The sequence below is a fragment of the Heteronotia binoei genome, chromosome 3 (assembly GCF_032191835.1).
Source record: "Heteronotia binoei isolate CCM8104 ecotype False Entrance Well chromosome 3, APGP_CSIRO_Hbin_v1, whole genome shotgun sequence".
Taxonomy (NCBI): domain Eukaryota; kingdom Metazoa; phylum Chordata; class Lepidosauria; order Squamata; family Gekkonidae; genus Heteronotia; species Heteronotia binoei.
In genome coordinates this window covers 166,278,247-166,291,309 of record NC_083225.1, presented here as the reverse complement: position 1 = coordinate 166,291,309, position 13,063 = coordinate 166,278,247, and the positions used below count along the sequence as shown (strand labels likewise).

The window sequence follows — 13,063 nt, the reverse complement described above, 5'->3', positions numbered from 1 at the left end:
ATGCGGGCAAACAAGAGATGGCAAGACTGAACATTGACATCTTGGGAATCAGTGAACTAAAATGGATGGGAATGGGTGAATTTAACTCAGAGGATCACTACATCTGTTACTGTGGGCAGGAGTCCTGCAGAAGAAATGTTGTGGCCTTTATAGTTAACAAGAGAGTGAGGAAGGCAGTAATGGGATACAATCTCAAAAATGAAAGAATGATCTTGGTCCATATCCAAGGCAAACCATTCAATATCACAGTAATACAAGTCTATGCCGCAACCACTGATGCAGAAGAGGCTGAAGTGGACCAGTTCTATAAAGATCTACAACACCTTCTAGAATTAACACCAAAAAAGATGTCCTCCTTATCATAGGGGACTGGAATACCAAAGTAGGAAGACAAAGGGTGACCAGAACAACTGGCAAGTTTGGCCTTGGAGAACAAAATGAAGCTGGGCAAAGGCTAATAGAGTTTTGTCAAGAGAACTAGCTGGTCATAGCAAACACCCTCTTCCAACAACCTAAAAGGCGACTCTACATGTGGACATCACCTGATGGACAACACAGAAATCAGATTGATTATATACTCTGCAGTCAGAGATAAAGAAGTTCCTTATATTCAGCAAAAACAAGACCTGAAGCTGATTGCAGCTCAGATCATGAGCTATTCATCACAAAATTCAGGCTTAAGAAAACTGGGGAAGCCATTAGGCCATTCAGGTTTGACCTTGATCACATCCCTTATGAATATACAGTGGAGGTGAATAATAGGTTTAAGGAACTAGAGTTGATAGAGTGCCTGAAGAACTATGGATGGAGGTTCGTGACATTGCACAGAAGGCAGCAATCAGCACTATCCCAGGGAAAAAGAAATGCAAGAAAGCAAAGTGGCTGTCTGATGAGGCTTTACAAATAGCTGAGGAAAGATGGAAAGTGAAAGGCAAAGGTGAAAAGGAAAGATTCACCCAACTTTATGCAGATTTCCAAAGAACAGCAAGGAGAAATAAGGAGGCCTTCCTGAAGGAACAATGCAAAGCAATAGAGGAAAATAATAAAATGGGAAGGACAAGAGATCTATTCAAGAAAATTGGAGAAATCAAGGGAACGTTTCATGCAAAGATGGCCATGATAAAGGACAAAAATGGTAGGCACCTAACAGAAGCAAAAGAGATCAGGAAGAGGTGGCAAAAATACACAGAAGAATTATACAAGAAGGATCTCAGTGTCTTGGACAACCATGACAATGAAATCGATGATCTTGAGCCAGACATCCTGGAGAGTGAAGTCAAATGGGCTTTAGAAAGCATTACTAACAACAAAGCAAGCGGAGATGACGGTATCCCAGTTGAGCTATTCAAAGTCCTAAAAGATGATGCTGTTAAAGAAATGCACACATTATGTCAATAAATTTGGAAAACGCAACAGTGGCCACAGGATTGGAAAAGATCGGTTTATATTCCAATCCCAAAGAAGGGTAATGCCAAGGAATGTTCAAACTATCGCACCATTGCACTCATTTCATATGCCAGCAAGGTCATGTTAAAGATCCTACAAGCTAGGCTTCAGCAGTATGTAGATCGGGAACTACCAAAAGTTCAAGCTGGGTTTCAGAGAGGTAGAGGAACTAGAGATCAAACATTCGATGGATTATGGAGAAAGCACGAAAGTATCAGAAAAACATCTATTTCTGCTTCATTAACTATGCTAAAGCCTTTGATTGTGTGGATCACAACAAACTGTGGGAAGTCCTTAAAAAGATGGGAGTACCAGACCACCTCACATGTCTACTGAGAAACCTGTATAAGGGTCAAGAAGCTACTGTCAGAACAGGATAAGGAACTGATTGGTTTAGAATAGGAAAAGGAGTTCAACAAGGATGTATATTGTCACTCTGCTTATTTAAATTTATATGCAGAGTGCATCATGCGGAATGCTGACCGGGCCGGGAAAAACATCAACAACCTCAGATATGCAGATGACACTATTCTAATGGCAGAAAGTGAGAAGGACCTAAAGAACCTCTTGTGAGGGTGAAAGAGGAGAGCACAAAAGTAGGCTTGAAACTCAACATCAAAAAAACTAAGATCATGGCATCTGGCCCCATCACACTTTGGCAAATAGAAGGGGAAGACATGGAAGTAGTGGGAGACTTCACATTTCTGGGATCCAAGATCACTGCAGATGGTGACTGTAGCCATGAAATTAAAAGACGTTTGCTCCTTGAGAGAACAGCTATGGCGAGCCTTGGCAGTATAATAAAAAGTAGAGACATCACCCTGCCAACAAAAGTCCATATAGTCAAAGCAATGGTATTCCCAGTAGTAATGTATGGCTGTGAGAGCTGGACCATAAGGAAGGCCAAGCGCAGAAGAATAGATGCTTTTGAGATGTGGTGCTGGAGAAGACTCTTGAGAGTCCCTTGGACTGCAAGAAGATCAAATCAGTCAGTTCTAAGGGAAATCAACCCAGACTGTTCCCTGGAAGGTCAGATGCTGAAGCTGAAGCTCAAATACTTTGGCCATCAAATGAGAAGGGAGCACTCCCTGGAGAAGATCCTGATGCTAGAAAAGACAGAAGGCAAAAGAAGGGGATGGCAAAACATGAGATGGGCTGGACATTGTTACTGATGTAACAAACATGAATTTGAGCAGACTTCGGAGGATAGTGGAAGACAGGAGGGCCTGGCATGACTTTGTCCATGGGGTCGCAAAGAGTCGGACTTGACTGTGCGACTGAACAAACAAAAAAATTAGAAGAGAAATAAACTGCTGGCTAATGCACACATACCACCCTAATTTTGCCAGCCAGGAAATAGCATGAACCATTGGAAAACCAGGTTTATCTACTGGCATCCTCCTAACTGAAAGGAAAGTACACACACTGGGCTCAGGGGGATCCTGGCTATGGCAAACTAATACAGCAGGGGCCGGGCAATGTTCAATGCAAGTTAACAGCACAATCCTAAGCAGAGTTACACCCTTCTAAGTCTTCAATGGCTCTTCTTAGGAGCACACTGCCAGTCTGGCTCCGTTTTCATAACAAGTAAAACAGGCAGGATTCCAGGATAGCAAAAAGTATTTTTAGCCATCCAAGCCAAAATGTGACAACTCTTTTTTTTTGTTTGTTTTGGTTTGGTTTTTTGCACCCTTGGCATGCACTTCAGAATGCCTTTCAATTCGCAAATCCCAGCTTTCTAGGTACAGAAGAATTACTTTGTGCTGCCATTCTGAAGCTTCTTCTTCCTTCTTCTTCTTGGCCTCTTCCAAAAGTGCAATCTTTGCAGTGAATTCAGCGAGTTCTGCTGCCTAAAGGGGAAAAAAATAAAAGTTATCCACCTTAGGGCACCACAGGAGAACTGACAACTCGATATTGTTTTTCCTGGTAATTCCACTGAATTTATTCCAAGAAAGCATTAACGGTGCAAATTCACAGAATGGATCTCTCCCTTTCCTGTTCCTAAGGTTCAGAAGGCTCCAGGGAACCAAGCAGTTATGTGATACTCTGGCCTGATGCAAGACAGAAAAATCAGTGTAGATCTTACTTGAGTTCTCACCCACTTCGTAGACAGAGCTTGCGCGAGGGAGGGGATGACTCTGCTGCCCCTTCAAACTACAGCCTCTGTCCCAAGCTCTTCTGGGGGTGCAGAGAAGAATTAAGGGCAAGATCTGTCCCTCAGCCCCATTACACTCACAGTTCCTTGGGCCAGCTTTATAAATGCACCATAACTTTATAAATGACTTATCTAATACTGGAATTTTACCAGCACTCAGCAAGTTTGGAAGCATTTCATCACCGATATTTTTATGTAACGAGGAGGCTAACAATGTATTCAAAAATGAAAGGACCACCTTTTCATATCGTAAACGTTAAATCATGAACACTCAAGCCATTAAAACATGGCTAGACTACAACAGCGCAGAACCAGAAAAAAAGCTTAATACTATGCTGTTAACAGTAACCAGTTGAGTTCCCAGCAGTGATACACTAAAACCAGTAATCCAGGAGCCTGGCAAAATAAAACCTTTTTCCCTAAGATGCTGAACACTCAGAAGGAGCTGTTCATGCCTCCTCTGGGAAGAGAGTTCTGTAAGAGTGACATCATCACTTGGCAGGCAGCGCCATGCAGCTTCTGGGCTGCATGCAGACCTCAAACACAGAGGGGGCACGATGCTGGAGGGCTTGCCTTATTCCACCTCCTTCTTAAAGGAAAGCATAGCAGAGGCTTCAGAGCTTTGAATCTAACTCCTGTTCTCCAGTGCCTGCATGCAGACATCATGGCGACTTGGTATGGCACCTGAATGCAACCATAAACAGTACCTGGGTCATCTGCTGCCCCTTATGTTTACACCACAATTTAAGATGAAGAGCATCATAGCCACTTTTTGTAACTGCTACAGTGCCAAGTTCAACGCAAGGTGCTGGTTATGAGCTTTAGATCCCTTTAATACCCGAGACCCTGGTTTTAGAAGGACTGTCTCCCTCCATATGTCCCTTTGCACCAACTATGGTCATCAGGCAGCCATTGGGTGGCTATTCCACCACTTAGCATAGCCCATCTGGCATTGATAAGAGTCCAGGCCTTCTCCATTGTGACTCCAGCTCTGTGGAATGGACTCCTGAGGAGGTGAGGGGAAACCCTCCTTGAAGATCCTCAGAAGGTGCTGCAAGTCTACCTGTTTGCTAGGACTTTGGAGGGGAAGAAGAGCTGGCTTTACACCCCCCACTCTTCACAACCCAAAGAAGTCTCGGAGCAGCTTACAATCACCCTCCCTTCCTCTTCCTCACAACAGATACCCTGTGAGGTAGGTGGGGCTGAGAGAGCTCTGCGAGAACTCTGATTGACCCAAAGTGATCCAGCAGCTGCATGTGGAGAAGTGGGGAATCAAACCTGGTTCTCCAGATTAGAGTCCACTGCTCTTAACCACTATACTAAACTAGCTTGAATTAGCAGGCGTCTTTTAAGAAGGGTGGGGTAAGAGATTTGGGGTCTGTTATTTTATTTTTAGCTTTAAATTGGAAATGTTTTAAACAATTATTGTAAGCTGCCCTGAAACACAAGGAAAATTGGGAGGCAAATATTTTAATTAATAAATAATCCATAATGCTACCTTGCTTCCACTCAGCTGTATCACGGTTTGAACAAAGATCCCTAGGAAATGTATTTCTACGCGAGGCAGTTGATTGTTCCCTTCTTACCAGCTGCTCCTGATTCTTCATCTGGTCAGCAGCCTGTTTTGCGAGAGTGGCTTTAGCCTCTTCCGCTGCTCTGCGTTCCTTTTCCAGGCGCTCTGCTTCCTCTTTCGCTTTCTTGCGTTCCTGATCCAGCTCCAGAGCTCTCCTCGTCTGTTCTTCCAATTCTGTGCAAAGGTTTAGAAGAGGATCAGATGCTTCACATGCAATGCCAGATTTAACCCCTGAATGGTGAAGCCACCTAAAGCTTTCCAAGGTGGCAGAGTGCTACAGCAAGAAACAAGAACTTTAGGAGCAGGTATTTGTAACTTCAGATCTTTAGGGGGAGGTATTTATGAGTTTCCTGCATTGTGCAGGGGGTTGGACTAGATAATCCTGGAGGTCCCTTCCAACTCTATGATTCTAAAAACTGCTATAGGTTTAATAACTTCCAACTGAGAACTAATTCTGTCTACACTGCAGCTCATATGTCTGTTAAATTACAACCATACTCCAAGTTTACAGACAGCACTGAGCACAGTAGTTTTTCCAAACGCTTCGTTAGCAAAGGTAATCACCACAGGTCTTTTTCAACATCTTTAAGAACTGTTCAGCACCTCAAAAGTGCTCACTCAAAAGGAATTCGCACTCGTGCAAAGCCACCCACCACACATGAATCAGAAGAAGCAGACAAGGCAACAGGTAACGAAACAAAAATAAAGCCTGAAGACAGACTGAAGTGCAGAGGAGCTGAAGAAAATCATCCTCCTTTCCAACTTTTGGGCACTTCCCACTAACTACACAAGCTGCTGGGAAAAAACCCTCTCAAACATTGTCTTGAAAACATTTAGGAACTTGGGGTTTCTCTACTTCTTCCATCTACAATGGTTTTAATCTAGCTGTGATCTGTACCCTGCACGCTGAACTGCCCAAATGCCAGACTGTATCTATATTACTATACTGCATGCAGAGAGCATTTTCTATTCACGAGACAGCTCTTCAGCACCTCATGCAAGGATGCAGCATGAAAACAATGAAACTGAACTCAAACACATTTTTCTGCTCGAACCTCCTTTTGCATTAGCGTGAAAACATTTATGTAGCCTGCCTATTAAGAGTCCTGCAAATCTTGCAGAAGTAGTGGTGGGAAGAGTGCAGGCATATATTTTCTTTCTGCTCAGTTCTCTGGATCCAACCCTGAAGCTGGTGTGAAAGAAATTTTAATATAGATGCTGCATACCATCAGCTTTATTTAAGTATTTAAACAGTACTGTTCTCCCCAGTGGGGATCCAGCGTTCCTTACATTGTTTTCTCCCTCCTCCATTTTATCCTCACAATCACCACCCTGAGAGTTACTTCAAAGCAGAGAGAGAGGAATTAGCCCGAAGTTGCCTTGTGAGTTTCTATGATAGACTAGAGATTCAAACATGGCTCTCTCAAATCCTAGTCTGATACTCTAACCACTATACCAGGGGTGGCCAAACTTGCTTAACAAAAGAATAAACATCAGGTGTTTAAGAGCCACAAGGCGTGAATGTCAGGTGTTTGAGAGAAGGAAGGGAAGGGGAAAGGGAAGGGGAAATACATGGAGGGCAGGGAAGAGGGAAAAGAAAGCAACTTGAACTTTAATGCATTCTTCAAGCTCCCAGCTGGCTTGGAGAAGTGATTTAAAGAGAGAAATGCCTTCTCCAAGTTGGCCAATGTGGTAGTGGAGGCTTGGAGAGCCACACAATATGTATGAAAGCCACATGTGACTCCTGAGCCTCAGTTTGGCCACCCCTGCACTATTCCATTTATTCATTTATAGGCCAATTTCCCCCATATTCAATTTATAGGCCACTTTTCCCATACAAGCTCTCAGTTGATTCTAGTTAAATCAAGTTCAGCTCAGCAGTGAACAAGTACCTTTGCTGAGTAACAATTTCTAAGTGAAACTCAAGAGTAAGCACGACTCTTGCCATCAACAAAGGTTTACCTTTTAGGTTAAGAGTAATACACAGTGGCTTGATTCAGCCCACATTTCCATTTCGTTAACAGTAGCATGTTCCTGTGGAACAAGAAGCTCTCTTGCTGGCAGAAGAGGGCAGGTCACTGAACTGCATCTTTGCATGTCTTATCAAACATGTCACGCCCAATGCTGACACACAATGGAATTAAATCAGAAGAGCTCGGCTGAAGGGAGGCACGACCAGCACAAGCAAATCAAGAAGACACAGCAAGCTGCTTCTTCCACAGGTAGCTGGGTACTCTGGAGACTCAGAAGCCATTTTGTTTATTTCTCAACAGACACCAGCAGTGGCCACATGACACACAGTTTGGTAACTGCTCTCTTGACTAATGAAAGCCACTAAAACACAACCTGTGAAAGTGCAGTGTTTTCAAAGAATAGGCAGATGTAAGGAATCTGCTCAAGAAAGAAGTCGAATTCTGACAGTGGGTATGAGAACATGGTAACTGGTTATATAGTTTTCCAAGTAATGCAATAGGACAGTTGTGCTGGGATTCAGAAAGTACCCAAAACATTATTTGGTTGTAGCAAAAAATGGTGCATTTTGATCTTGTCAATAAATCAGAAGCAACAGAGTTTAAGAGTATGAAGATTTTTATTTCTAAATTTAAAAATTTCCTGAAGCAAATCCAGTTTGACTGTACTCTTCCTGACTGTGAGAACCGACAGTAATTTGCTATGGATGAGGATCTAATAGTTGTTACATTTTAAAATTATCTTCTGATATGCTTTCTTTGTGTCACGATTTCCGCTGCCCTTACTTTAGGGTGATTTCTCCATACAGTCTCTACTATTATTTGAATTATCTGACCTACACAAACAAGATTAAAGACTCTCAGTAATAAATAAGACACTAAAGCACTATCTTACAAAAAATAGGGTATCCTGTGACATATTCATTACCCTGTTTTACTCATGACTGAACTCAATTTTAAACAAAACTGCTTATTTATTAAGGTTATAACACTTCTTTCTCACAGAGACTCAAAGCACAGTATGGGATCTATGAAAAATGTGGTAATATAGTACTCAAATTCAACTCCCACAATCAAGATGAGGTATCGTATTAACTGTCTATAAATAATGCCGTGTAACACCCTCTACATGGGGCTGCCCTTGACACAAATTTGGAAGCTGCAACTAGGGCAAAACACAGCAGCCAGGTTGTTAATGGAGCTACCTTTATGGGAGCACATTCAACCTGCACTGGAATCGCTGCACTGATTGCCTGTCGTGTTCTGGATTAACTTCAAGGTGCTGATTATGACCTTTAAATCCCTATACAGCCTGGGAATTGTCCACCTCTGGGACCACCTTTCCCCATATGAGCCCCAGAGAACACTACGATCAAGTTCACAAAATCTTCTCAGGATCCCCAGGCCAAAAGAAGCTCAGCTGTCCGCCACTAGAGCCAGAGCCTTTTCGGTGGCAGCCCCTGTTCTGTGGAACACACTCCCAGAAAACATCAGGGCCGTGCGGGACTTGCCACAATTCAGCAGGGCCTGCAAAACCGAATTGTTTAAACTGGCGTTTAATACCTAACGGGGAGGCAACCATTATTCCACCATCCCACGGCACTGATATCTGAACTCATCCCAGCATAAATGTAGAGCGCCAAATAACATCTAACAGCATAATTATATGTAGTGCTAAATAATGATGCCATCCTGGATTTTAGGGATTGTCATCTGAAATTGTAGGATACAGTATGTAATGATTTTAATGATTGTATTGTGATTTTATTATTTATACTATGTTATTTTAACTGCTGTTAGCTGCCCAGAATCTGTCAGGAGAGGACGGGATACAAATATAATAAATAAATCGCCTGTATCTTATACAAATATATACAATTTAAAAAACAAAGTTAAAAGAAATAACTATGAAGCAAGAGCTCACCTTTTTGGGCCTTCATTGTCTGTTCTTCAATTTGTCTTAGTCGCTCAATCAGCTCCTCCTTTTCACGTTCTATTCTTTCCTTCTCTTTTTCTGCTATTTCCCTTTTCTTTTTCTCATTCTCCAACTGAGCTCTAAATTAAAGAAACACAGAATATACAACAGGGAAACAAAGGATACTCATCTCAATTTAATGTCTATTGTAATGGGGTTTATTCTAGGAGATAACGTTGAAGTTATGCCCTAGGACTTTTAAGGGTCAACTGACAGAATTATTCAAGGTGGAAACAGAAGGTGAACAATAAAAGGTGGAGGTCTGCAAAGAATCACTAGAGGAACAAAATATTGAAACCACACCCACCCTAGAATTCTGCTTGAGCCAGCTAGTGCCCCCCTCTTCTGATCCTTCCGCCTGGAAGCAACTTTCAACACTGTGTGCCTCCCACATAATTATCAGTTAACATCAAGCTATGGCTTGTATCCTACAAAGTGCCAATGGAAAGTGTGCAGATATTTCTTGCACTTCCCCACCCCAAACACCACCACTTCCTTGAAATCCCTAGAAAGAGTATTCCTGGGGCAGGATGTGTGCTAATGAAGAATAATGCTTCTTGCTTGGTCCTCATAACAATACAGTTATATAATAATTCAAAACTCCAATTCTGTCATATAGCAAATGCATCTGGACTGTGAAACAATTTAAACAATATAGTTACTGTGGACCAGCACAGCTATATAGGGGCAGGTACAACAGATTCTTTGTAAAGCAAAAACACAGTATTGCCAGAACAGGAGTTGCTGTATTCTGATTCCTTTATCTGTTCCTCACCATCATTGGAGTTGATGAAAGCTAGCACTAAATCTCCAAGTGGTGACTGACTGGTATTCACTAACAGTAAATCCAGTAGTCTGGATGCTAAGATCCTCAAGTGGGAACTCTGCATAAAAAATGGATCTTTCCACCTTTGCATTCCTACAGTCCCTTGTACCATCTGAAAAGCTGCCTCCTCAGGATCAGAGGACATGTGAGAGTAGTGATGGATACACTGCAGAAGACTGTGTCATCCTGTGGGAAACTGGCAAAAGTCAATGCTGCCCTTCCCCCACCACCATGGTAATATTTAGCATATATTATTACAGGATCATGTAGAGTAGCTGTGGGTAAATATGTCAGAGGAAACAGTTTTGTTCATCCATAAAGCATCAGGATTCCAGCAGGGCTCTTATCAGGGCAGCCAGTCAGCTCTCACTGTATTCTGCTAGAGGACGAGTCCAGCTGTGCTGAAAGATGGAATAGAAAGCTATAGCCCTACCAGGGCCCAAGAATTTTGCAAGAACCATTCCCTTCTTTCCATATAATATATGGTCTCCATTGGTCATTCCTGGAACCCACATGTAACGGGTGTAAAAGGATACCAAACTAATCAAGGCAATCACTGTCTCAGTGAGGGCCACAGCCCAATGGAGACATCCAATAAGCCTGCCTCATATATATATGAATGCTGGGCTATTTCTGAAGATCACATTGACCAAAAACCTAGTAAGCGGTCTAGTAAAAGTTAAAAATATTTAGTTACAGACAAAAGTACATGTCTTACAAAAACATAAAAAAACCCTTGTAGGGGCCAAAATGGAGCCTTATAAAATCATCAAAGTGACAAATGAACGTGAAAAAACCAATCTGGAAACTAATGACACAAATTTTTGGAAGGCCACACATGTATGTCAGCAACAATGACATATACAGTAAATAGTAATAGCAAATATGTACTTTCCAGTTAAGTCCTAAGAGTAAAATCCCCTTACCAGGGCCAATGTAACATCAGTTTTACATCAGATCGGAACATTCCATTTTGGGTCCTATATTAATTGTTTATTGATTTACAAGTGTAACAGGGACTTTGTTGTATGTTGAAATTTGTACTATTTGACCTCTGAACAAGGCCTCTGCAGGCTGAAATGCTTTAGGCCATATATGGGTCTTTCATGTTCATTTTTCACTTTGATGATTTTATGAGGCTTCATTTGGGCCCCTACAAGGGTTTTTATGTTTTTGTAATAAATATGTATAATTTTGTCTGTAACTATTCATGTTTTTAACTTTTGGCCCCTTGCAAGTATTCTAAACTTTCTTTGGAGATTTTCTTGATTGGTTTAGTTTCTCTTCCCCTGTCTTTGTGACTGATCACATTAACCAAGCCATGAAGGGAGTTCTAACTGCCAAGGGAAATTCATAAATAATTGTCAGTGTCATACCTCTCCAACTGTTTTTGGTGTTTCTCTTCTCTAGCCTGAGCCTTCATTTGCTGAACTTCAATTGTATCCGGTTTTCTCCTTCTCATGTATAACTCATGGTTTCCCATACACAATGCCAATATCCGCTTATTTATTCTCAGGCGTGGCGCATAAAACACAAAATCCTAGGGAAATTGAAAATATTTGAAACATATGCCTATGAACAATATAAGATGCAAGTCTTCATTTATTTCACAAACTACCCACAAATGAAGAGGACTCCGGAACTACTAAGAGAAGGAATTAGCTATTCCAAAACCAATAAAAGCGGTCTAGTCAGCAATATATATTTGAACTTTTAAGATGCTTTAGTTTAGAGAAAGATTCTCACCACAGATTAGTCATGTCACTTGGAAAAGGTTACTATCAGAACAGAGACTGGGAACAAACAGACTGTTCTCACAATGAAAGAAAACAGCAGAGCTCTACAAAGAACTTTTTTAAAAAGCTTATTCAGAAATTTTCTGGAAGTAGGAGTGATCAGTAAAAAAGTATGCAGGGGGTGCCAAATTATTTATAACAATGAAATCCAAAGAAGACTGGGATGAGCTCCAAAAACCATCTTTGTGAATTATGTGACTGTGCAATGGAACGGCAGATGAGAGTCAACAGTACTGGGAAGTGACTATACTCAAGACAAAGACCCTTAACTTCACATGAGATGTGGTTTATTTCTTCTCTTTCCCTGTCTGTAATCCAAAGAACCACAGAGAATTAGACTAGCAGCCAGTTCAGAAGGCACATTTAGCTTAAAGAATTCACTACCATAAGATACTTGTTCTCAAATGGATTCTGTGTTCTCAGAGGCAACATTTCTATCAGTAGCCAGGTGTCTGGAACAAGCACAGGACATCACCTAAAGGGCTTGGGGGCATTTTTCTGGCTACAATTGGAATTAGAGGCTCAGACTCCAAGAAGCATGAATGAAGCAGAGTTCAAATCGGGCATCTTTGCCTCTCTCTCTTTACCTCCCAAAACTACTCTCGAAGGTAAGGGAGACCCATAGAAATGGCAGGGGATGAGGTACACGGGGCTGCAATGGGGGAGAGAAATTGATGAAAATTCCACCCAACACACACTTGCTCAAAGAAGATTTTGAACAAGGAGGTCCAGTTTTACATTCTCACTGCTGTGCATCTCAGTTTGAGGTTCCCTCAACCTACAGGAGAAAGTTTGGAACGAGTGCTCAAGGGGTTTCAGTAGGAAAAAGGAAAGCAGTACATATCTTCAAACCCTATGCCATGCACACATCTTAAAATCTGAACAATGAAGCTGGACCAGGCACACCTTGGTCTGGTGCAATGAATGTTCTTTATTTCAAGACCAAATTCAACTCACCAACAATTTGTACATGCACAAGCCAGGAGTGAAGTGAATATTTGCTGGTTTTATGTCTGTTTGTACTTGAAATGCTTAATTCGAAAGAAAACAGACAACAGTATAAATCCATATAAAATGGAAACAAAAAGTTAGCTGATGCCTAAAATTCTCTTCCAGCCCTACTCTGAAAGTGGCACAGGAGATAAATGAAAATTTCATTGTAAATGTCACAAAAGAAAAGCTACACACTTTTATTCAGATGATTCCTATGGCCCCTTCTCCAGAGACTTGCTCAAGATGGCTTACAAAGAAAAGCAATGCAATTTTTTTAACTAGCATGAAAATTGAGATGAAAGTCCAGCCATGAAACATTTAGCAGCCTA

The 13,063-nt window shown here is 41.6% G+C and overlaps 1 protein-coding gene across 2 annotated transcripts in view; it reads right to left on the bottom strand.

Moving 5' to 3' along the window:
- Positions 1-13,063, bottom strand: part of RDX (radixin) — a 59,327-nt gene that overhangs the window by 6,520 nt on the left and 39,744 nt on the right. For both annotated transcript variants that reach the window (XM_060234839.1, XM_060234840.1), the window contains 4 exons: positions 11,322-11,485; positions 9,069-9,199; positions 5,188-5,348; positions 3,204-3,296 (listed from right to left, as the gene is read on the bottom strand). In XM_060234839.1, the coding sequence (XP_060090822.1) occupies positions 3,204-3,296; positions 5,188-5,348; positions 9,069-9,199; positions 11,322-11,485 (549 nt within the window). The remainder of the gene's footprint in view (positions 1-3,203; positions 3,297-5,187; positions 5,349-9,068; positions 9,200-11,321; positions 11,486-13,063) is intronic.